Source organism: Scyliorhinus canicula, chromosome 1, assembly GCF_902713615.1.
Source record: "Scyliorhinus canicula chromosome 1, sScyCan1.1, whole genome shotgun sequence".
Taxonomy (NCBI): domain Eukaryota; kingdom Metazoa; phylum Chordata; class Chondrichthyes; order Carcharhiniformes; family Scyliorhinidae; genus Scyliorhinus; species Scyliorhinus canicula.
Window position 1 is genome coordinate 277392366 of NC_052146.1, and position 26315 is coordinate 277418680.

The following is a 26315-nucleotide window of genomic DNA, read 5'->3' on the forward strand; positions in this document are numbered from 1 at the left end:
CCCGTAAACCGTATCGGTCGACCATTCGGTTAGTTGAGGGGAGTGGCCCTTTGAAATCAATCGCGAGGCGTTCAAAGGGCCTAGAAGCCTTGACCAGGTGGGCCCGGTCTGGTCTATAGAAGTGAGGTTTGCACTCCGCACAGATCGGGCAGTCCCTGGTGACCGTTTTTACCTCCTCGTTGGAGAAAGGCAGATTTCGGGCCCTGATGTAGTGGACGAGCCGGGTGACCCCTGGGTGGCAGAGGTCATTGTGGATGACTTTTAATCGATCGATCTGTGCGCTGGCGCATGTCCCGTGGGATAGGGCATCCGGAGGCTTGTTGAGCTTCCTGGGTCGATATTTAATATCGTAATTGTAGGTGGAGAGTTCGATCCTCCACCTCAGAATTTTGTTGTTTTTAATTTTGCCCCTTTGCGAGTTGTCGAACATGAAGGCAACCGATATTTGGTCGGTGATGAGGGTGAACCTCCTACCTGCGAGGTAGTGCCTCCAGTGACGGATAGCCTCCACAATGGCTTGTGCTTCTTTCTCAACTGAAGAGTGTCAGAGTTCTGAAGCGGAGAGGGTACGGGAGAAAAAAGCAACTGGTCTCCCTGCCTGATTTAATGTGGCTGCAAGAGCTACCTCTGAGGCGTCGCTCTCTACCTGGAATGGGGTGGATTCATCCACCGCCCGTATGACCGCTTTGGCGATGTCCTCCTTGATGCCGTCGAAGGCCTGGCGTGCCTTGGCTGACAGGGGAAATCGTGTGGCCCTAAAGAGTGGGCGAGCTTTGTCCGCATATTGAGGGACCCACTGGGCGTAGTAGGAAAAGAAGCCCACGTGCCGTTTGAGGGCCTTGGGGAAATGGAGGAGGGGGAGTTCTAAGAGGGGGCACATACGGTCCGGTTCTGGGCCCCGGACTCCGTTTTCCACGACATAGCCGAGGATGGCTAGTCTGGTTGTGCGGAAAACGCATTTCTCCTTGTTGTACGTGAGGTTCAGTTTCTGTGCCGTCTGGAGAAAACGGTGGAGGTTGGCGTCGTGGTCCTACTGGTCATAGCCACAGGTGGTGACATTGTCCAAGTACGGAAACGTGGCCCGCAGCCCGTACTGGTCCACCATTCGGCCCATTGCTCGTTGGAACACCGAGACCCCATTAGTGACGCCGAAAGGGACCCTGAGGAAATGGAAGAGGCGGCCATCGGCCTCGAATGCCGTGTAGTGGCGGTCCTCCGGGCGGATTGGGAGCTGGTGGTATGCAGACTTCAGATCCACCATGGAAAAGAGCCGGTACTGGGCGATCTGGTTTGCCATGTCTGCAATCCTGGGGAGGGGATACGCGTCGAGGAGCGTAAATCTATTTATGGTCTGACTGTAGTCGACCACTATACGGAATTTTCCCCCGGTCTTAACGACCACCACCTGAGCTCTCCAGGGACTATTGCTGGCCTCTATAACCCCCTCACTGAGTAGCCTTCGGACCTCTGCTCTGACAAATACCCTATCCTGCAGGCTATACCACCTGCTATGAGTGGCTACGGGTTTACAGTCCTTTGTGAGATTGGCGAAGAGAGGAGGGGGGGGGGAATTCGCAGCGTAGCGAGGCTGCAGATCGTGAGTGGGGGCAGGGGCCCTCCGAAGCTGAGTGTGAGGCTCTTGAGGTTACATTGGAAGTCTAGGCCTAATAAGAGTGGTGCGCAGACTTGGGGCAAAACGTAGAGTTTGAATTTCGAGTAGCTAGCGCCTCTGATTGTGAGTGTTGCGGCGGTGCGCCCCTGGATCTGGACCGAATGGGAGCCTGAAGTGAGCGAGATAGTTTGCTGCATTGGGAAAACGGGGAGCGAACAGCGTCTTACCAGGTCTGGATGTATGAAGCTCTCCGTGCTTTCGGAGTCGAAGAGCCATGGCGTTTTGTACCCGTTGATATGGACCTCTGCCATCGAGTTTCGTAGATTCTTTGGTCGTGATTGGTCCAGGGTGACCGCGCTGAGTTGCGGGTAGTCGGCGGCTCGATCAGCTGTGCTGGAGTGGCCCCGTGATGACTGCCCTCTTGAGTTCATAGTTGAATTCAAATTCTTCCGCAGAGTTGTCCGAGCGCGGAGATGCCGATCTGGCCCGTGGATTGCACGTGGCGGGCAGCGAGGAAGATGGCGTCCAAGATGGCGGCCCCCATGAGTCGCACATGGCCGGCCGCGTGGTGAAGGTTTTCCAAGATGGCGGCCCCCATGGATCACACGTGGCTGGAGGGGGTGGAGTCGGGGCATAGGCTGCAGCGTTTCGGGCCCCGGGGGCCTGCGAGTGAGGGGAGCGATTACTTCGAGTCGCTGGGGAGTTGGAAGCTGGGGCCCTTTTAGCGAGGCACACTCTTGCGTAATGGCCTTTTCGCCCACAGCTGCTGCAGGTTGCGTTGCGGGCTGGGCAGTGCTGCCGCGGATGCTGGTTCTGGCCGCAGAAATGACAGGCTAGAGCAGCATAGTGGCTGGCTGGGGCAGCATGGTGGCTGGGCGGCCGCGTAGCACAGGCCTGGGGGAGTCGCTGGTCGGGGGCCCATGATTGGGTCGCGGGGTCCGCGGGGAACGAGTTAAGGCTGCGGAACGAGACCTCCATCGTGGTAGCAGCTTCCACAGTCGTTTCTAAGTCCTGGGCCCCCTTTTCCAGCAGTCGTTGGCGCACATAGTTAGACCTGAGGCCCGCTACAAAAACATCGCGTACAGCAAGTTCCCTGTGTTCAGCCGCAGTAACCGCTTGGTAATTACAGTCATTGAACAAATAATTGAGTTCCCTTAGAAATTCGGCGAGTGATTCTGTAGGCCGCTGACGGCGAGTCGTGAACACATGGCGAGCGTAAACTTCATTAATAGGCCTTACATAAATTTTATCGAGAACTGCTAGCGCCGCAGTATATGAACTGGCCGAGTTTAGTTGAGTAGAGATTCTGTGGCTCACTCTCGCGTGCAGTAGACTTAGCTTCTGATACTCTGTCGTTTCAGCTGTGCTCGCTTCTGCCAGGTAGGCCTTGAAGCACCGGATCCAGTGGGAGAAGATTTCTTTAGCCTCTGCATCCTGCGGGTCGAGTTCCAGGCGTCCAGACTTGAGGGCCGATTCCATAATCGATCTTTACTGTTCTTAAGTCGATTAAATTGATGGAACCATCAATTCACCAGACACGTGTTTCCAATATGAATCTAGGCTTTAATCGACTTACTTCAGAGCCAGCCTGCTACCCGTTGATGAACTCTTAGTGAACTCAGGCTGACTCTGGACAAGGGTATTTATACAGCTGCACTAGGGGGAGGAGTCGTGGGCGGAGCCAAAGGTGGAGCCCAGTACAAGTTCCTGAGTACTCCCAGAGTTACTCGCCCTAGTGGTAGGATAGCGCTACTGCGCTTACAAAGACAGTGTGAATTATCATATATATCTATATATTACATTCACCACAGGGGGGCTGGGGCAGAGTTGTTGGGTTTGGTTCCGGGGTGCATGGTGATTCTGGGATGGGCTGAGCGCTAACTTAGATGTCCAGGTTTTCCCTGTTTTCCTCCCCCGGGAGAAGTGTGATTTCTCCCCCCCCTTGACTGGTGGCTGGCTCTCCTATTTGCTGGTGTGTCTTGGAAAGCTGCCCGCGAAATGGTGGTGGGGGGGAAGGGGGTGGATAAGGATTCCCTGTTCAACTTTTTTTTGTGTGGTATTTTGTAACTTTGTGTCAATTTTAAAAATGTTAAATCCTAACTAAAATATTAACTGAGAATTCAAATGTCATTAATAGTGGAGACAATTACATGTCTGTGAGGTCCGCTTGCTTGGTGCTTTTTACTATCCTATTTCACCCCTCAGCCCATTTCTGTTTACAAATCTCAACTTGCACTGTGCTGCCTGCAGAAATCATTATTATGTTGCAAGCTGTTTATGGATATGTGAGGTTTAGCATGCCCACGTATCTGTGTTTTCTCCATCAGCCAGTTCATGCTTATAACCATGGATGATCATAATAGTAAAATAAATCACTCGGTTGCTTCCTATGTTATATGATTGTACTACATTATATGTTTTATCACTTAACCTGTATCTCATAAACATTTCCATTACTTGCATAATATTATGTAGGATTTACTGTGGCCTAATTTTTTTTTACTTGAGACTAAATTCTGCCTCCCGTATCCCCATTTTTCTTCCAATTTGAATATTTGTAGGATTCAGTGCCCAATCAGGACTTGCAATTTCAGTACATTTAATTTGACCGTGTCCATCTGGACACATTGGCATTCAAATATGCAAGTTCTGTTGTCTCATTTTTTTCCTATGATTTGGATTTAATTGTGTAAATCTAACATTATGCATGCATGTACTATCAATCCCAAGTTTTGGAAGCAGTTAATTAAAAGTATGGTATGAATATCTCTTTGGATCTTGTTGCCTTTTGTTCTAGTGCAGGCACTGAACATAATTTGCTGCAAGTTTAAATTGAGTTTATCGTTAATGCTGTCACAGAAGCTTTCTAATCATAAGAATCTTTATTAGTGTCACAAGTAGGCTTGCATTAACACTGCAATGAAGTTACTGTGAAAATCGTCACACTCTGGCGCCTGTTTGAGTGCGCTGAAGGAGAATTTAGAATGTCCAATTCACCTGACAAGCATGTCTTTTGGGACTTGTGGGAAGAAATCGGAGCACCTGGAGGAGACCCACGAGGAGAACATGCAGACTCCGCACTGACAGTGACCCAAGCCGGGAATCGAACCCGGGTCCCTGGCGGTGTGAAGCCACAGTGCTAACCACTGTGCTACCATGCCAGTATAACTATATTGTTAACTTCTCAGGTATACTCGATGGCGATTCAACAAATTTTACAGTTTGTTAAATTCGGGCTGGAATTTGGCCTCATCCCCTGGTGGGTTCTTCCGGTCTCCTGGAGTCAGTAGACTTTTGGTTGGTTTGCTTGTCCGACAAACCCACCACACCATGGCTGGAAAATCCCAGCCTTGGTGTCAGAAATAACAGTTAGAGTCAGTTCAAATTAAGAAGCTTTGTTAGATAATTTCATTTAAATTTGTTCCTTATTCAATGACGGATAAAGGCAGACCTTTGAGTTGTAATGTGTAAATTTATAAGTCTAATCCATTGAAATTAAATAATAACTGGGTGGATTGGCAATGCTAAATTGCCCCTTAATTTGAAAAAATAAATTGGGTAGTCTAAATTTATTTATTTTTTAAAATTCTACCTGGGAACAGGCTGTGTGTGTCAAATTGCCATGGAGATAGGGCAGCACGGTGGCACAGTGGTTAGCATTGTTGCCTATGGCGCTGAAGACCGGGGTTTGAATCCTGGCCCTGGGTCATTGTCTGTGTGGAGTTTGCATGTTCTCCCCGTGTTTGCGAAGGTTTCACCCCCACAACCCAAAAGATGTGCAGGATGGATTGGCCATGCCAAATTGCCCCTTAATTTGAAAAAAATGAATTGGGTACTCTAAATTTATATATTTAAAAAAAATTTCAAACTGCCATGGTGATGGGAGGAGCTTAATAAGATTTTGATAGAGTGGACATTCAGAGACTATTTCCTCGAGTGGATGTAGCTGTTACAAGGGGGCATAACTATAAGGTTCAGGGTGAGGGATGTCCGAGGTAGTTTCTTTACTCAGAGAGTGGTTAGGGTGTGGAATGGACTGCCTGCTGTGATAGTGGAGTCGGACACTTTAGGAACTTGCAAGCGGTTATTGGATAGGCACATGGAGCACACCAGAATGATGGAGTGGGATAGCTTGATCTTGTTTTCGGGCAATGCTCGGCACAACATCGAGGGCTGAAGGGCCTGTTCTGTGCTGTACTGTTCTATGTTCTAACTGTGTTGTTAGCTGGTGGCTGGTGCTATATATGTCTTGTGATGGTGAAATAGTAATTCAGAACAATTGATTTGTTCATGCAGGCAGGAAATTAAAAGACATTCTTGCCTAAAATGTCAATTTTCACTTTGTAAGTACTGTATTGATTTTTGGCAATTATCCAGATCATTTTGTCTTTATTCGAGAGTCTTCGCTGTTGGAGGATTTGATTCCCCTATGAAATTTTATTACATAATCTGTATAAATTTATTAGATATTCCAGTTATTCTGTAAATCGATGTATGTTCTATGCCTCTTCCCACCCAACCCCCAGTTTAACATTGTCAATCTGTCTGTAAATGGATTCCATTGTGTTTTAAAATAATGGATGGCATGAAGCAACATATGCAGGTCACACTGATGATGTATTTTGGAGAATTAAACATTAGCTGGAGCTTTGGGGAAATGAGCTTGGAAAATTGAGCAGGTGCTGGCCTCCGATAAAACCTAGTGATCTGGTTTTGTTGTTTATAAAAAATTATGATCTGTCACTTTGTGACAATGATTCAGAATAGGTGGTGTGAGATCTCTTTGAACGTTTCTGACCATTAACAACATTTTGTAACACAAAAGGGTTTTCTGACACTTCTCAATTTACTAGTCTGTTTTGATAAGGTAAGAATAACATTTACTGTGGTTAATTACAGCTATGAGCAAAGGTAATCTGCTTGAATTATGCCCATAATGTATGAACCTAGGAGGGTAACTCAAATGATCGAATAGCATGATGCTTTGATACGTGACATGAAATGGCTCTGGACACTTGGTTTTATATTTGGTGCATAACCTGTTTATTGAGAAATCTATTTGTGGTGCCAAAACGTTGCAGGTTGTCAGATAGTTGGCGAATAAAAGAGGACAAGGTAAATCGGAAATACAGTGATGTCAGGCTCTTGTTAAAAAGCTGAAGATTCTAAGAGAAAATATGGATGGAGTTGGGGAAGAGGAAGAACTGAACTAGCTAAGATTGCTACATCTAGGACCGGGGGGAAATGGGTTAAAGTAGAAGATTTACAAATTTCAACAAAGCAGGAATAAAAAAAACATTTTTTGTTGTTGATAGAATCAAGAGAATCAGAAAAATCTTTCATATAAATTATTAATTTTTTATAACATTGTTCAAGTAATTTTTCTCTTGTACTTTATACAAAGTATCATCTTTGGCGAGCACTCGTGAACGAGTATGACTGTCCACCTAAGAAACTCCATGTTACTGGTCATGGGTTCTGTGGGTTCTTGCATGGCTGATGGGCCTGATTCTAGAGCCACATCTTTGGCTGACAGGTGTTTTCGGGCGGAGGGATCGGTCCTTGGACTCCAGATCATTGGTATTCCTGTCTCAGGCTCCTTTTCCAGCCTCCTCTTGCCGACGGAAGTCCTCGAAGAAGTGTGTCCCTTTTATCAGGAAGTCTGTCTCTTTTATCAGGAAGTTCCTCCAATTAGGTCTCCTGAGCAAGGGTCTCCCAGGTGTTGACGCCTATGTTGCATTTCTTGAGGTAAACCTTCAGGGTGTCTGTAAAGCTCTTCCTTTGTTCTCTTGTTTGGAAGCTTTTCTTGAGCTGTGCAAAGAAGATTTGCTTTGGCAATCAGGATTCCGACATGGCTGGACGAGTGGAATTTGCTTTGGATGATTGTGACCTCTATACTCGTGCCCTTGGTTACTTCATGGACACTAATCTAATACGTCTGTCCTCCAAGGCTAATGATGAGAATCCATCTTGGACAGGGTTTATGGTACCTCTCCAAGGCCATGGGGTGGCATCTGTACATAGTCCCAAGTTTCTGAGCCATATAGAAGAGCTGGAAGGTCAATGGCTTTGTACATGAGGATCTTGGTGTCAGCACGGATGTTGAGGTCGACAAAGACTATTTGCATTAAGACATCCAAAGGAAGTGCTCATGATATTGGATACAATGTTAGATCACCACATCAATGTCAGCCTTGGAGGAGAGGTGACTCCCCAGGTATAAGAAATACTCAATGTTTGGTAGGGTTTCTCTGTTGACTGTGATGGAGGGAGAGACCAGATCTTGTCCTGGGGTTGGTTGGTAAAGGACTTGAGTCTTCTCGCGGTTGAGGCTGAAATCATTTCTTTGCTATGCTTCCATGAAGGTGTCAAGCATGGCTTGGAGATTCTCTTCTGAGAGAGTGGAGATGGTGATGTTATCTGCATACTGAAGTTTCTCGTGCGATGTCAGTGTTGTTTTCTTCTTGATTTCAACTGGTTGATGTTGAAAGGTTCTCTGTTCATCCTGTAGACGATGTCCACTCCACTGGGAAGCTTGCTCTTGACAAGGTGAAGGATGGTGGTGATGAAGATGGAGAAAAGGGTGGGGCAGTGACACATCTCTACTTGACTCCAGTCTTGACCTCAAAGATTTCTGAATTTCTGTTGGTGAGGACTGTCGCTGACATGTTGTGGAGGAATCAGAGGATGTTGTTGAATTTCTCTGGACATTTTGGCCATTGACAGGGTCTTGCATAGCACTTCCCGATTCACTGAGTCAAAAGCTTTGATCAGATTAATGAAGGCCATGTAAAGTGGTTGACGTTGCTCCTGGCACTTCTATTGAAGTTGTTGAGCAGTGAAGATCATGTCCACTGTTCCATGGTTTGGTTGGAAATCACACCGGTTTTCCAAAAGGATTTCTCGGAGACTGGGAGAAGGCAACTAGCGAGGATTCGTGTGATGGTCTTCCCGGTGATGGAGTGTAGGGAGATTCCTTGGTAGTTCCCACAGTCCGCTTTGTCTCCTTTAAGATGTTGACGATGACTGCATCTCTGTGGTCGGCAGGAATTTCTTCCCTGTCCCAGATTTTAAGCAACAACTGATGGAGATGACTGGTAATCTCCTTTCCTCCCAAGTTTGAAAATCTCCACTGGGATCTTGTCGACCCTGCAGCTTTTCCGTTATTCTTGTGTTTAATGACAACTTCGTTCACGCCTGGTGGCAGTCAAAGATCATCATTTATGGGGAGTTGGGGGATTTCCTCAAACGTGCCCTCATCCATGATTTACGCACAGTTTAGGGGTTCGTTGATGTGTTCCCCCCCATTGAAGGCAGATGTTTTCTCAGCGTTTTGAGAGAGTCCTTCTGCCGCACCAGTTTGAGGCCTTTGGTCCTTATATTGCCTTGGTGGCATTGAAGAAGCCCCAGGTGCCATGCTTGTTGACAAGGAGTTGCAGCATCTTAGCTTTCTCAGTCCACCATTGGTTCTTGATCTCCCTTGTTGTTCTTTAGACCTCCGCCTTGGCTAATTTGGGAGCTTTGTTGGTTATGTTGCTTTACTAGATGTGGAGAGCTTTCTTCTTCTTGTCTATGAGGTCTTGGATGGTGTGGGTTGTCTGAGGTTCTGGATGGTGTGGTAGTTTTCATTGAACCAGTCTTGGTGTTTCCTGGTCTTGCATCCAATGGTTTCTTCACAGTTTGAGATGATGGCTGTCTTCAGCTCTTTCCAGTTTCCCTCTATTACATTAGATGGGGGATATTGGAGAAGACATTGGTGGAAATTCAGTAGCATGCTTGGCTCTTGAAGCTGCTCAATGTTGATCTTTTTTCTAAGCTGTTTTTTCATCTTCCGCTGCTTCTGGTGGACATAAGAGGAGCAGATGAGCTGGTGGTCTGTCCAGCAGCCACCTGCACTAGTCATCACTTTTGTGACGAGGGCATCCTTTTGGTCTCTGGATCGGACATGATGAAGTTGAGTGTGGCAGTGCTTTGATTGTAGATGTCTCAAGGAAGTTTTGAACTTGTCTTTTTCGCGGAACGGTGTTTTAGTGATAAGCTGAAATTCTGCGTGCTTGGCGAACAGAAAACCCCGTTGCGAGAATCAATTCCCAACCGCTTCCTTTCCGATGGCTCCTTTCCAGATTTGGGAGTCCTTTCCAACCCTTGAAGTCTCCAAGGAGGATGATCTTGTCCTCCTTTGGGAAATTGGAGCACATGGTGTCCAGGGTGGACTAGAAAACTCCTATGGACTCATCACTGGGATCAAATTGGGGCCTAGGCGCTTGCAACCATTGCCTCCTGGTTCTTGGCAAGTTGTAGGAGAGGGTTGTGAGGCGCACGTTGATGCCGACGGGGAGCTCTGAGAGATAGTTGACGAGTCTGTTCTTGATGGTGAAACCAATTTCATGCATCCTGAGCTGATCTTTGGGTTTTCCCTTCCAGAAGAAGGTTTGACCACTGCCATCTTCTCACAACTGCCCTTCGCCTGCTCTTGGGGTCTCTTGCAGGGCAGTGCCTGAGTTCATGGGCAACAAGGGCAGTTCTCTGTTCCGGTTGATTGTTTTGCTCATTTTCCACAAGGGTTTGTACATTCCAGGTTCCAAAATTTAGTTTAACTTTGATTTTCTGACCGCAGGTAGATGAGCTGCTGGATGTGGTTTTCCAGCCACGTTGGGGATGGAACAGACTACCTTTAGGCACCTTTTGTAGCCCTTTCCCCATGCGGGGAGAGTGGATCCTAAAGAGGGCTGCTCAGCCATGAGGAAAGCTGCTGAAATGATCTCCTTATTCTAAGAACGAGACGACTGAATCAAACTCCACCGCCTATGTGCCGGTCCGAGGACTTTCAGATCTCACAGTCCTGTCCCTGTCACCTCTCGCCAATCGCCGCAGGGCTTGTCTGTGTGGGTGGGGTTGTGCTGGTTTTCTTTGGGTAGACACCCGGTGCAGGACATCTTTTTAACTTGTGTCTGACGTTGCACATCAGCAGACACATGGGCCTTGATAGAGAGTAGGTCCAGTACCAGTGGCAAGAGAACCTTGACATCTGGGGATCTCCCTATTTCTGCAGCCTTCATCTGTTGAATCTTCCGCCTGATCCACCGTTTAAGGTTTGTTTTAGAATTGCGCTTTGTCTGGTTCCTCCCACCAACCTTACCGTGATGGATGACCCTGCCAGGAGCTTAAGACTCGCACTGGAAAATGTGAAGTCATCCATTTTGGTCGGGATAACAGCTAAATAGACTATTATTTTAAAGGTAAAAAATTGCAGCATGTTGCTGTGCAGAGGAACCTGGGTGTCCTTGTGCATGAATCGCAAAAAATTGGTTTGCAGGTGCAGCAGGTAATCAATAATCTTTTTTAGCGTCCCAAGTAGGCTTATATTAACACTGCAATGAAGTTACTTTGAAAATCCCCTAGTCACCACACTCCGGCGCCTGTTTGGGTACACAGAGGGAGAATTCAGAATGTCCAAATTACCTAACAGCATGCCTTTCGGGACTTGTGGGAGGAAACTGGAGCACCCGGAGGAAACCCACACGGACACAGGGTGAACATGCAGACTGCACAGACAATGAACCAAGCTGGGAATCGAACCAAAAGATCTAACACTGACCCCCCTCCAAACCATGTCCCATCTTCTCCTTTTTAAGCCTCCGATGACACCTCAATCCCCCTTGAAGAAATCGATGAACGGCTTCCACCTCCAAGTGAACCCTTCGACCGACCCTCGCAGAGTGAACTTCATCTTCTCTAACCACAGGAATTCTGCCAGGTTGCTCATCCACACCCCTGCCTGCAGAGGTTTCCAAGTCCCTCCAACATAACAAACTCCGTCTCCGGGCTATCGGAGGCAAAGGCCAATACAACAACCCCTCTTTCTCCCACCCCGAATATCGCCACCTCCGGAGTCGCGGCCACCCTCATCCTAGAATTTCAGACATAACGTCTGAAAACCCCTGCCAGAACCCCCACAATCTTGGACACGCCGAAAACATGATTTGTGGGCCCCTCCCACCGCCCACATCTATCCTCTACCCCCTCAAAATCCTGATTATCCTCGCCACTGTCATGTGGGCCCTATGCACTTATTTAACCCTGCACACGATGAGGCTGCATTCACCCTCTGCAAAGCTTTGGCCCATGTCTAAGTCCCCGGAATCCCCTTCAACTCCTCCCACTTGCGCTTAACATCCTCCACCCGGGCAATTCCTTGTAAATATCCGAAACCTTCCCCTCCCCTATTTCTTCCTCCGACAGAAGCTTATCTTGTGGCACTGAAGATAGCACCTCTCTCCTCACAAAATCCAGAACCAGCAGCTACCTAAACTCATTGCCCTTAAACAGCTCAAACAACTCCTACAGCCCCGCAAATTTGCCCCTATAAACAGGTCTCTGAAATACTCAATCCCGTCTGCTGCCTCCCCCCGGAACTTCACATCCAGTCTCGCCAGTACAAATCTATGGATATCGAAATAGGCGCCCACAACAACATGCCCTCCAACCCCAGGTGCTACCTATACTATCCCACACACTCTTGAGCCGACACCACCATTGGACTAACGGAATACCTGGCCGGCGAGGACGGCAGAGGCACCAACAAGCCCTCAAGCATGTGTCCCTACATAATGCTGCCTCCACCTGTCCCCAAACTGACTTCTCTTCCACAGCCCATTTCCTCACCATCATTATGTTTGCAGCCCAATAATAATTCGGCAATGTCAGCGCTCCCCCGCCTTCCCCCTCGCCTCCAGAGAAGCCCATCGCACCCATGGGACCTTCACTGCCCCCACAACCCCGAGATCAATCCATTGACTTTTCTGAAAAATGATTTGGGGACAAAGATGGGGTTATTCTGAAAAACGAACTGAAACCTAGCACCGTCATTTTAACTGACTGCACCGCAATACCAACGACAACGGCAAAACGTTCCATCTCCTAAAGTCCACGTTAACCCCCTCCACCCACCGAGCCAAATTCAACCTATGCAGCTGGGCCCAGCTCTGCGCCACCTGGATACAGAGGTATTTAAAGCTCGTCCCCACCACCTAAATGGCAGCTCGCCTAACTTCCCTTCCTGCCCCCAGCATTGATTGGGAACACCTCACTTTTTCCCATATTCAATTTATACCCCTAAAACTGTCCAAATTCCTGCAAAATCCCTATGATACCCCAATGCAGCCTAACGGGTCTCAAATGTATAATAGCAGATCATCTACGTTCAACAAAACCTTATGCCCCCTCCCCCGCTCAATCCTCTGACGGCCTGAGCGTCATTGCCAGTGGCTCTTGTCGCCAAGGCGAAAAGCAATGGGGAGAGTGGACACCACTGCCTCGTCTCACGGTGAAGCCCAAAGTGCCCCAAACTCACTCAGTTCATCAGTACACATACCTTGTACAGCAGCCAGACACATTCCACAAACCCCTGCCCGAACCCGAACCTCCCTCAGAAACAAATACGCCCACTCCACCCGAGCAAAAGCCTCCACAATCCCGTCCCCATTACCACCTCGACCTCCTGCAGCCCCCCCCCCCCCCCCCCCAAACACACATTCAATAACCTCCAGACATTTGCCAACAAGTGCCTTCCTTTCTCAAAACCCGTCTGATCTTCCCCAATCAACCCTGGCACACAGTCCTCAATCCGCGACCAGTAACTTAGCATCTACATTCAACAGCGATATCAGGCGGCATGTCCCATACTGCATCGGGTCCTTATCTTTTTTAAGAATCAGGAAGGTAGAAGCCTGTAACAAAGTAGGGGGGAGTTCCCTCCTCTCCCTCACCTCATTATACACCCTCACCAGCAGTGGCTCCGGCTCTGTCCAAACTTTTATGAAACTCCACTAGGAACCCGTCCCACTGGGGCCTTCCCTGCCAGCATCGCCCCCATACCACCCATCACCTCCCGCAGCCCAATTGGACCTCCAGGCCCTGCACCCGCCCTTCCTCCACCATGGGAAACTCCAACTTATCCAGGAACCATCTCCCAACCCCCATCCCCCTTGGGGCTCCGTGTCATAAAGCCTCCTATAAAAGGCCTCAAATACTCCATTCACACCCTCCGGATCCATCACCACTACCTCCCTGTCCTTCACTCTACCAATCTCTCCCGCCACTGCATGCTTCCTCAGCTGATGGGCCAGCATCCTAATTGCCTCTTCCCATATTCATACACTGGCCCTTTGCAACTGCCCCACCACCTTCCCCGTCAACACTAACCTAAACTCCATCTGGAGCCTCTGCCTCTCCTTCAACAACGCCTCCTCTGGCACCACCAAGTACCTCCTATCCACCCTCAATATCTCCTCAACCAGCCTTGCCCTCTACTCCCGATCTCCCTCTCCCTGTGTGCCCGAATCGAAATAAACTCCCCCCTCATTACAGCCTTGAGTGCTTCGCACAATATGGTGCCAATTGCCGAATACACCGAGTCAGCCACCCCTGCCAGCAGTGCCTTATCCATGACAAAAAAAAATCAATCCTGGAATACACCTGGTGCACATGCGAGAAGTATGAAAACTCCTTCGCCCTCGTCATCCCAAATCTCTACCGGGTCCACCTCCCGTGCACTCCATGAACCCCCTCAACTTCCGACCTCCTCAACGACTTTGGGCTCGGCCGATCCAGGCTCGGATTCAGGACCGTATTTAAACCCCCCCCCCCCCCCCCCCAATAATCAGCCGATGCGTATCTAAACCCGGAATCTTCCCCAACACTTGCCTCATGAAATCCACATCACCCCAATTTGGGCCATACAAATTAACCACACTGGCATCGTCTCGAGCTTCCCACTAACCACTACATACCAACCCCCTGGATCGGCCACAATGCTCCTTAACCACAAACGCCACCATCTTATTGATCAACACCGCCACCCTCCTCGTCTTCATATCCAGCTCCGAGTGGAACAACTGCCCTACCCACCCCTTCCTCAGCCTGGTCTGATCCCCCAATTTCAAGTGCGTCTCCTGCAGAAACACCACGTCTGTCTTCAGTCAACTCAAATGCGTGAACACACACGATCATTTAACTGGCCCATTCAACTCTAGCACGTTCCACGTGACCAACCTGGTGGGGGGGCTGGTCCCCCCCCCCCCCCCCCCCTTACTGGTCAGCCATAACTCTACTTGGGCCAAGGGCCAACCCCGGCCCAAGTCTTGCACCCCTCCAGGCCCATGCCCACCGCCATCTCTCCCTTCTTGCAGAAATGTTATTGGTCATTTGTCTTGGCTAATTAATGCAGGGTAAACTAATCTGTACCCGATGTATTTTGCAGGATCCTTTGAATTCAGGAGATGATGTAAGTGAACAGGAGATACCTGACCTGTTTGATACAGAAAATGTAATTGTTTGCCAATATGACAAGGTAAGTCCATTTGTGTTATTGCATTCAAGAAAATATGTATTTATTCACTTTTCTTTCAAAGCACATGTGTTTTTATTTTAAAAGTAATTTATGACCAAGTGGTTCAAAGACAAAGGTGCAGCCTCATGAAGCAATGGGTCACAGTGTTTGCTGCTTGGTTTGAATTAATTCCCAATTCTAGTATTTTTGCTTATAGGAAGGTGCATGAATAGACTTGATATTTACCCTCGTGACAAGAGATAAAATTGTAAGGAAGTATGTATCTGTCTGTCCTTCTACTTGTCGGGACAGATGGAGGCACTTTGTAAGCAAGGTGCATGTTAGGCTGACCACATGCCTACAAGATAAGAGACATCTCCAGGAAAGAGTAAAATTGAGATATTAGGGGGGAAAAAGCAGCATCCGAAAAATATTAAATGGAATTATTGTATGATTGAAATTTACAGCGGTAGACAGTTTATAGCTAGACTTGTGGTATACTTATGATCATTTTAATGCCCATTTAGAAGCTCTGATGTCTGTCTTAGTTGAGTTTAAGAAACATGAAATTGAAAAATGATTACCGTTCAACTGGAAAACAAGGGTAGAAAAGAAGGTTTTGTGTGTGCTGCTGTTGCTCTTTGTGCCAGTGTGGTTTTTATTTTCAATGGTTGAAGCTCTGGGTTCCACTTGCTTTTTGCCTCCATTTTAGGCTGGTTTTGATACATTGGATTGGATTGGATTGGATTTGTTTATTGTCACGTGTACCGAGGTACAGTGAAAAGTATTTTTCTGCAAGCAGCTCAACAGATCATTCAGTACATGGAAGAAAAGGGAATTAAACAAAATTCAAGAAAATACATGAGAATACATAATAGGGCAACACAAGATATACAATGTAACTACATAAGCATTGGCATCGGTTGAAGCATACAGGGTGTAGTGTTAATGAGGTCAGTCAATAAGAGGGTCATTTAGGAGTCTGGTGACAGTGGGGAAGAAGCTGTTTTTGAGTCTGTTCATGCGTGTTCTCAGACTTCTGAATCTCCTGCCCGATGGAAGAAGTTGGAAAAGTGAGTAAGCCGGGTGGAAGGGATCCTTGATTATGCTGCCCGCTTTCCCCCGGCAGCGGGAGGTGTAGATGGAATCAATGGATGGGAGGCAGGTTTGTGTGATGGACTGGGCGGTATTCACGACACTCTGAAGTTCCTTGCGGTCCTGGGCCGAGCAGTTGCCGTACCAGGCTGTGATGCAGCCCGATAGGATGCTTTCTATAGTGCATCTGTAAAAGTTGGTAAGGGTTAATGTGGACATGCCGAATTTCCTTAGTTTCCTGATCATCCCCCGTGGGCATTTGAAGATTCTTTACCTCCTCCTCCCCACCTACCCCTGTTGTCAAATAATGTCTTCCATACCAAAAATGTATACTTATTTAGCTCTGTTAATATAGCAAAGAAAGTGATTCACAGTTGGGAGTCAGACCCAATCAGGTGTGAAATTGAGATGTGATCAAATGTGTGGTTTCAAAGGTAGATTGTCAGGGGGCTCTTGAAACAACAGGAAGATGAAGCAAGGCAGCGGAAGTTCCATAGTAAAGTATGACATTTGTGTTTGACTATATCAATTTTAAGCTTGCTTTTCAGAAAATAGGTAATGTCTTGAAATTGCTGCCAAGTGGCATGGTAAATCTGTTGAACTCCTAGGATTTGGATAATGTGACTGAAAGGAATGGAATTTATTCTTACTACGTAACATATATTCTAATAAACCAAAACCACCTTCGAAGTGGATTATGCAGCAACAGTCTCCAGATATGTGTCTCATTATTCTCTTGATTCGAGATTTGTCTGCACTTACTGTAACTTTCGAGCTGAAATTTCTTTTGGAAGTTTAAGCCATTGATACATTGAGGCAAATTGAAATTCTCTCATTTGCTGGTTAAAAGGGCATATCAGCAGATTAAAATTAGAAGCAGTATTTCTGACATTAGAATGGTACTTGTATTCTTCTCAAGTTCTCTGCCCAAAGGTAGGCCTGACCTATAGCACCACCAGCTCCACCACAAGTAGGGCTAGATGGCAGGTTCAGAATCCATCTCAACTTGAATGGGGATCAAACCCCATACCATTGGCGCCAGTCTGATCTATACCAGCTATCCTGTCAACTGGCCTCCCAAGGAGTCAGAGTTGCTGTGATAGCATATACTTTTACATGCATGTTATAGCCTGGAGTCATGGATTGTGATGGTGAAGGCACAAATTTCTTTCCATCACATGGCTGACCTGGAATCCCTCCCCCTTTTATTGCCTGCAATATGTATAAGTTGGAAAGATATGCAAATTTATATTCAACCTGTTTGGCCTCCAGAAATGTACTTTCCTTGACCATCAAGTCCTGGAGTGGGACTTGAATCCAGAGCTTTTGGCTCAGAGGCAAGGCATTGTTGCTGTAAGACCTCCGTGCTTTTATTATGGAAGTGTGTAAAATAGTTGCACAAATTAATAAGGGAACCATGTGATCTAGAATTTTCTGCCTTGGGTATGTGGAGGATAATACTTTGATTTAAAGTGTCACAGTTAAGTTGACTTTCCAACATCTAGTTAATCTGCAAAGTAGTGGCAGACATCTTCAAAAATAAGTCACATGGCTGACGATGATGGCAAGCTTGATCCGCAAGAGATGGAAGAAAATGCTGCCAACATTCATGTCACAGTAGATTGTACCAGTTCTACTTCAAGACCAGAGATTGTGGTACTTTAGCACTTGGGCTCCATTGTCAGAAAATGTATCTCCTTTAGTTAATTTTGAAGGTTAGAAGAGGGTCAGAATATTGTTTTATGCTTGTTCAGAAACCTAGATTTAGATCATTCTGGGAATAAACTTTCACCCTCCTACATTGGTAAGATATTTCCTCTGAGAAAATGGAAGAGATTAGCTCTTGGGATCTTCTATTGTTTAATAGGTTCTTTTGTTTTGAGAGACATAGTCCAACTTCGCAGGGTTGTTTCGGACAATGTTCTAATAATCTTAGCTGAATATTCCAGGTAAGCCTCATACAACACAAAATCAAAACTTCCAAGTAGTGCAACTAAAGAAGAAAAGTTTTTTTAAAAAATGATTGTAAAGAGAGAGGACATAAATAAGTGAGATCCTTTGAAAGAGTAAACCAAATGAAGAAGTAGAACAATGAACAAAAAGATCAAAATATAAGAAAAGTCAGTTGATGGATTTACAGAAAAACACATTTTTGAAACAGCTGAAAAGAGGTGAAAGAGAACTTGATGATGTAGAAAGATTATCTCATTCAAGTAAAAGGTTTGGGGGAATCGGATTTAGCTCAAAAATATGAGGGAATTCTGAAAGTCCGGAGAAACAAGCTGAAAAAATGAGAGAAACAGCTGTTGCTTTCAATTGCTAATGTTAGTGTTCAGACCGCAGGGCCGTAGATTGCAAAGGAGAAACTTGAGATGTAGTTTCTGGAGACTGTGTTCAGCTTGATTGCAGCAGGGTGTGACGTCAAGAAATGGCAGGCAGAGCCACTCGGAAGGCAGGATTGAGCTTGCAAATATATTGGAAATGATTGAGAGAACAGAATCTACATTTAGCCCACGCAACATTGAGAAGACCGCTCCATGAACACTGCACGCAGTTATTACATTGGAGGAAGTATTTGTAAACTGCTGTTTCACATAAGGAGTGTTTGAAACTCTGGACGGTGCCCCAGAAACAGATATGAGCAGTTGCTACATGAAAAGTACCAGGTGAAAGGTAGCTGGAAGTTATTTTATGAAAGAGGGTCCAAGGATAAAGAAGACAGAAAGCTTGCAATTAGTAGTCCATTTACCATAACACCTAAAGTGTTGCAAAGGTAATTTATTATATTTGTCACTGTTATGTAGGTAAACATGATTGCTAATTTGTCCACTCCGAAGCACCACAAACTGCAAAATAAATCAAATAGCCGAATAATTATTTTTTAAAAAAAATAATTTTTATTGGAATTTTTTGAAAAATATATATCAACAAATAATAACAATAATAGTAATAAACACACCCCGGCACCAGTAACAACACATATAACAAACCCCCCCCCACCCCCCCGGGTTGCTGCTGCTGCTGACCTAGTACCTTATCGTTGAGCCAGAAAGTCGAGAAAAGGCTGCCACCGCCTAAAGAACCCTTGTACCGACCCCCTCAGGGCGAATTTGACCCTCTCCAGCTGAATGAATCCTGCCATGTCATTAATCCAGGTCTCCACGCTCGGAGGTCTCTCATCTTTCCACTGCAGCAAGATCCTCCGCCGGGCTACTAGGGACGCAAAGGCCAAGACATTTGCCTCTTTCGCCTCCTGCAGTCCCGGCTCCACCCAACCCCAAATATCGCGAGTCCCCAGCCTGGCTTGACCCTGGATCCCACCACCCTCGACACCGTCCTCGCCACCCCCTTCCAGAACTCCTCCAGTGCCGGGCATGTCCAGAACATATGGGCATGGTTCGCTGGACTCCCCGAACACCTGACGCACTTGTCTTCGCACCCAAAGAACCTACTCATCCTAGATCCGGACATGTGGGCCCAGTGCAGCACCTTGAACTGGATGAGACTAAGCCTCGCACATGAAGAGGAGGAGTTCACCCTCTCCAGGGCGTCCGCCCATGTCCCCTCCTCAATCTGCTCCCCAGCTCCACCTCCCACTTAGCCTTCAGCTCCTCTACCGACGCCTCCCCCACCTCCTGCATTACCTGGTAGATGTCAGACACCTTCCCATCCCCGACCCACACCCCTGAAAGCACCCTATCCCTTACCCCCCACGGGGGCAGCAAAGGGAACCCCTCCACCTGTCGCCTAGCAAACACCTTGACCTGAAGGTACCTGAACATATTCCCCGGGGGGGAGCTCAAACTTCTCCTCCAGTTCACCAAGGCTCGCGAACCTCCCGTCGATAAATAGGTCTCCGACTTCCTAATGCCCGCCCTGTGCCACCCCAGGAACCCGCCATCCATGTTCCCTGGGACAAACCGGTGGTTCCCCCGCAGCGGGGCCTCCACCGAGCCCCCCACTTCACCCCATGTCGCCTCCACTGCCCCCAAATTTTGAGGGTAGCCGCCACCACCGGGCCCGTAGTGTACCTCCTTGGAGGCAGCGGCGCCGTTACCAGTGCCTTCAAGCTCGTGCCTCCACAGGACGCAATCTCCATCCGTTTCCATGCTGCCCCCTCCCCATCCATTACCCACTTACGTACCATCGAGACGTTAGCCGCCCAATAGTACCCAGAGAGGTTGGGCAGCGCCAGCCCCCCTCTATCCCTGCCCTGCTCCAAAAAGACCCTCCTTACCCTCGGAGTCCTGTGCGCCCTAGCAAATCCCAGAATGCTGCTGTTCACCCTCCTAAAAAAGGCTCTCGGAACGAAAATGTGGAGGCACTGAAACAAAAACAAAAACCTCGGGAGCACCATCATTTTAACGAACTGTACTCTACCCGCCAACGACAACGGCAGCATGTCCCACCTTTTAAATTCCTCCTCCATCTGCTCCACCAACCTAGTAAAATTGAGCTTGTGCAGAGTCCCCCAGCTCCAAGCCACCTGAACCCCCAGGTACCTAAAACTCCTCACTGCCCTCTTTAGCGGGAGCCTACCAATCCCCCCCTCCTGATCTCCCGGGTGTACGACAAACAGCTCACTCTTGCCCAGGTTCAATTTATATCCCTAGAAACTCCCGAACTCAGCAAGAATCTCCATCATCTCCGGCATTCCCCTCACCGGGTCTGCTACATACAACAGCAAGTCGTCCGCATACAGCGGACCTCCCCACCTCGCACCAAACCCCTCCACCTCCTCGACTCCCTGAGAGCCATGGCAAGAGGCTCAATTGCCAGCGCAAAAAGCAAGGGGGACGGGGGCACCCCTGCCTCGTCCCACGGTGGACCTCCTCCCGTTTGTACTCGGACCTCCTCCCATTTGTCGCTACACTCGCCATCGGGGCCTCGGACAGCAACCTCACCCATTTAATAAACCCACCCCTAACCCGAACCTCTCCAACACCTCCCACAAGTACCCCCACTCAACCCTGTCAAAGGCCTTCTCCGCATCCAATGCCACCACAATCTCCGCCTCTCCTTCTGCTGCCGGTATCATTATCACATTTAGCAGCCTTCGCACGTTAGTGTTCAGCTGCCTCCCCTTCACAAAACCCGTCTGATCTTCATGTACCACCCCCGGCACCCAGTCCTCTATTCTAGTGGCCAAGATCTTCGCCAGCAACTTGCCGTCTACATTCAGCAGTGAAATCGGCCTGTATGATCCGCACTGCAAGGGGTCCTTATCAGTCTTCAGGATCAGGGAGATTAGCGCCCGAGACATCGTCGGGGGCAGAACACACCCCCTCCCATGCCTTGTTGAAGGTCCTAACCAACAGGGGGCCCAGCAGGTCTGCATATTTCTTATTAAATTCAACCGGAGCCCATCCGGTCCCGGCACCTTCCCCTTGGCCAATCTCACTGACCAACTCCTCCAACTCAATCCGCACCTTCCCCTTGGCCATCTCACTGACCAACTCCTCCACTCAATCGTCGCCCCATCCCTCCACCCTGCTCCTCCTTCACACCTTGGGAATCGGAGCCCTGTCCAAAAAACCTCCATTCCCCCTACCACCGCCGAGCGGCTCCGAAACCGGTACGTTCCCTATAGAAGTCCCTAAAGACCTCATTGACCTCTGCCCCCTGCCGCACCACATTCCCATCTCTATCCTTCACTCCACCAATCTCCCTAGCCGCGTCCCGCTTACGAAGCTGGTGTGCCAGCATCCTGCTCGCCTTCTCTCCTTACTCGTAGACCGCTCCCTGCGCCTTCTTCCACTGTGTCTCCGCCTTTCTGGTGGTCAATAAATCAAACTTGGCCTGCAAGCTACGCCGCTCCCCCAGCAAAACCTCCTCCGGGGCCTCCGCGTACCTCCTATCCACACTCAACAGCTCCTCCACCAGTCTCTCCCCCCTCTCTCTATGGGCTCGGATGGAGATCAGCTCCCCCTAATCACTGCCTTCAGAGCCTCCCACACCATCCCCACCTGGACCTCCCCAGTATCATTGACCTCGAGGTACCTCTCGATACATCCCCGAACCCTCCTACACGCCTCCTCATCGGCCAACAACCCCACGTCCAGACGCCAAAGCGGGCGCTGGTTCCGCACCTCCCCCATCTCCAGATCCACCCAATGCGGAGCATGGTCCGAAATCGCAATAGCCGAATACTCTGCCTCCTCCACCCTCGCGACCAGTCCCCTACTCAAAACAAAGAAATCAATGCGGGAATAAACCCTGTGCACATGGGAGAAAAAAAGAGTACTCCCGAGCCTTCGGCCTCCTGAACCTCCAGGGATCCACTCCTCCCATCTGGTCCATAAATCCCATAACACCTTGGCTGCTGCCGGCCTCCTGCCTGTCCTTGAACTAGAACGATCCAGTAGGGGATCCAGCACCGTATTGAAGTCCCCCCCCCCCCATGATCAAGCCCCCCACCTCCAGGCCAGGAATGCGGCCCAACATACGCTTCATGAAACCAGCATCATCCCAATTTGGGGCATACACATTAACCAACACCACCCTCTCCCCCTGCAGCTTACCGCTCACCATCACATATCTGCCGCCACTATCAGCCACAACCACAGATGCCTCAAACGCCACCCTCTTCCCTACCAGGATCGCCACCCCCCGGTTCTTCGAGTCGAGCCCTGAGTGGAAAACCTGCCCCACCCACCCCTTCTTCAGACGGACCTGGTCCGCCACCTTCAGGTGGGTCTCCTGGAGCATGGCCACGTCCGCCTTCAGCCCCTTCAGATGCGAAAACACCCGGGCTCGCTTAAGCCGCGACTCTCCCTCCACTGTACTCCCATGAGCCAGCTGACTTCTGCTGACCCCGGCAGCTCCCGCTCTAACTCCGACCCCTCCCGATATGAGGTCCCCCCTCCTCCCCTGCGTCAGCTCCTTGGCACCGCTTCAGCGCGGGAAACCCGGTCTAATAGCCATGCCCCTCACCACCAGCTCCACCCCCTCGTCCCACAGCGCGGGAAACCAGAGAAAAGCCCGCGCTTTCACACTGCCCCACCTCACCTAACGCAGCTCCCAAACCGCAGTCCCAACCCAACCACCAACTCCGTACAAACAAAGACACATATCAACCACAAACCCCAGTACCTGCCTTAGAACACAAAACCATAACCCACATCGTCCGAAAGCGAGAGAAAAAACAGAAATAAACAGAATAACCCGCTACAGCATAAACAATGATACAGAAATAGAAAAACTCCCCCAGCCCCCAATCTCTAGTTCGAGTCCAGCTTTTCAGCCTGCACAAAGGCCCACGCATCCTCCGGGGACTCAAAGTAGTGATGCCGGTCCTTGTAGGTGACCCACAGGCGCGCAGGCGGCAACATGCCGAACTTCACCTGCTTTCCATGGAGCACCGCCTTCGTCCGGTTAAACCCGGCTCTCCGCTTGGCCACCTCCGCACTCCAGTCCTGGTAGATACGCACTACCGAATTCTCCCACTTACTACTCCTCACCTTCTTGGCCCATCGGAGAACACACTCCCGGTCACTGAACCGATGGAACCGCACCAGCACCGCCCGCGGGGGTTCATTCGCCTTAGGCCGCCTGGCCAGTACTCTGTGGGCCCCCTCCAGCTCCAGGGGCAGATGGAAGGATCCTGCCCCCACCAGTGAGTTCAACATCACGGCCACATAGGCCGGCAGGTCCGACCCCTCCAGCCCCCCCTCGAGGCCCAGGATCCGCAGGTTCTTCCTCCATGACCGAAGCTCCATCTCCTCGAACCGATCTTGCCACTTTTTATGAAGCGCCTCGTGTATCTCCACCTTCCCCACAAGGGCCAAAACCACCTCCTCGTGCTCAGAGGCCTGCTGCTGCAACTCAAGTATCGCTGCACCCTGGGTTGTCTGGGTCTCCAGCAACTTACTCGTCGTCACCTTCAGGGATTCCAACAACTCCCCTTTCAGCTCCGTGAAATAGCGCAGAAGGGCCGCCTGCTGCTCCTCAGCCCACTGCCTCCACTCCTCAGGGGCTCCACCGGCCGCCATTTTGTCCACCTTCCCCCGCTTTTCCAGGGGAGCTGCTGCCGTTTTTCTCCTCGCCCCACTTCGAGTCCGCACCATAAATCCCGGGGGGTTTTGCTCCAGACCCCTTTATCCACCGGGAATCGTCGAATCAGCGCCGTTTGGGGCTCTTTAAAGAGCTCACAAGTCCTCTTAAAGTGGGAGCTGCCGAATGTCCCAAATAGCCGAATATTGATGGCTGAGGCATGGATGTTACTCAGAATAGCAGAATTACACTCTGCTCTTTGGATAATACATTCAAAAGATGCTATCTCTAATAGTGCAGTAGTTCCTCAGTACTGCACTGATTTGTTTGCCTAGATTGTGTTCAAGTCTAAAGTTGGGTTGAATCCATAACAAAGATATGCAGGTTAGGTAGATTGGCCATGATAAATTGTCCCTTAGCGTCCAGGGATACACAGATTAGGTTATAGGGTTATGGCGATAAGGCGGGATGGACATGGGAGTGGATATAGGTCAAGTGTTCATTCAAAGGATCGGTGCAGACCCGATGGGCCAAATGGCCTCCTGCACTGTCGGGATTCTATGATTCTTTTCTAAGTAAGCCAGGAATACTTGCACTGAGCCACGTTGGTGGTGAATAAGGGCATTGCAGCGTGGACAGCAGAGGGCAAGATGTTCTTGGTGCCATTGTTCAGTAATGACAAAAAATAATCTGGTGTATGTAGAAATGAATAAATAGCAAATGAGAATGATTACTCTGTTGTGAGATCTGCGAAGTACGACATGTGTGGGCAAGAGTCCCATTGATAAGGAAGAATTTAGTTGAGGAAAAAGACTGTGCAGAAGCTGTGTGGATAATAGGGTAACTAGATAACAGATTTAAATCTGAAAAAGATGAAATTTTCAGAGAAAGGGATTGAAATAATCATAGTTCTGGAGAAACGAGATTTTGTAAGAGCATGAATACACTGCCTGAAAGGGTGGTGGAAGCAGATTTAATAATCACTTTCAAAAGGAACCAGAAAAGGGACACATTGCAGGCCAATGGGGTAAGAGTGGGAGTAAATTGATATCCTTTTCAAAGAAGCATGAGGAGCTGAACAGTCTCTTGTTGTATAATTCCCTGGCTATTTAGGTTATGTATCGCACACGTGTATTCTTTGAACCCTTTTCCCAATCAGCATTGGGGAGGGACTGATGTTTAATGTGAGGTCATGCCAAACTCCAGAAGAGAAACTTGGAACGTCCGTTATTAACTATTTTTACGATTTTGAAAAATTATACGAAAAGAGATTAAACCCAGTGAGGAAAGGGGTCAATCTTGTTATAAATTATTCAAATAACAAATCATCCCCAAGGTGGCTCGCTCAACTAGATTGTCAATATTCCTTTCTCATCACATTGTCTATATTCATTTCTCATTACACAATACCCAGTTTAGGATGGCCTGTTCTCTAGTTTGTTTCTCAATGTGTTTGTCCAGAAAACCATCCTGTACATACTCCAAGAATTCCTCCTCCTCTACTGTTACTAATTTTATTTAAAGTTGGGCAGTGGCACAATTTCCTGTTTAATGCCATCCCCAACATCACCATTAGTTTGGGGGTCCATTTGCAACCCCACTAATATTTTTTACCCCTTTCAATTATCTCACTTCATTTTACCTTCAAAATCTATGAAAGATATACAAATGATCTTTTGGCTCAGCCCTGGCCCGCTGACAGTGCCCCACAGACCAGTCCTCGTTCAGCCCCGTCCGACCGACAGCACTGTGCAGCCTGGCGATCGCTCAGCCCTGGCACTCGCTCTGCCCCAGCCAGCTGACAGCATCATGCAGCCTGGTGCTTGCTCAGACCCGGCCCGCTGAGACCACCGCACAACCCAGCGCTGGTTCAGCCCTGGCCTGCTGACAGTTCCACACAGCCCAGTGCTCGATCTGCTGACAAGAAAAAGAAGTTGTATCACATCTGAAAATGAAGATAAGCTAGGCCATTTCCTCAACTTCAAAATTCACTACAGTAAGCACAGTAAGCTTCAGATCTAAATTTTGAACCATTCTTGTGCACAACCTTAAATGATGAAATCTGAGGGCAGCGCGGTGGAGTAGTGGTTAGCACTGCTGCCTTACAGCGCCGAGGTTCCCAGGTTCAATCCCGGCTCTGGGTCACTGTCCATGTGGACACTGGACGGTTCCCGACAGTGGACCCGTCCTGGACCTGGAATGGGTCCAGACTGGCAGGGTGTTGAAGTCTTCTCTCTCTCTCTCTTTCTCTCTCTCATCTCTCTCTCTCTCTCTCTCTCTCTCTCT

At 48.6% G+C, this 26315-nt stretch overlaps 1 protein-coding gene across 1 annotated transcript in view; it reads left to right on the forward strand.

Moving 5' to 3' along the window:
* LOC119974696 (stonin-1) overlaps positions 1-26315 on the forward strand; it is a 183091-nt gene that overhangs the window by 143920 nt on the left and 12856 nt on the right. Inside the window, exon 10 of the mRNA XM_038813834.1 lies at positions 14874-14963. Coding sequence (XP_038669762.1) covers positions 14874-14963 — 90 coding nt within the window. The remainder of the gene's footprint in view (positions 1-14873; positions 14964-26315) is intronic.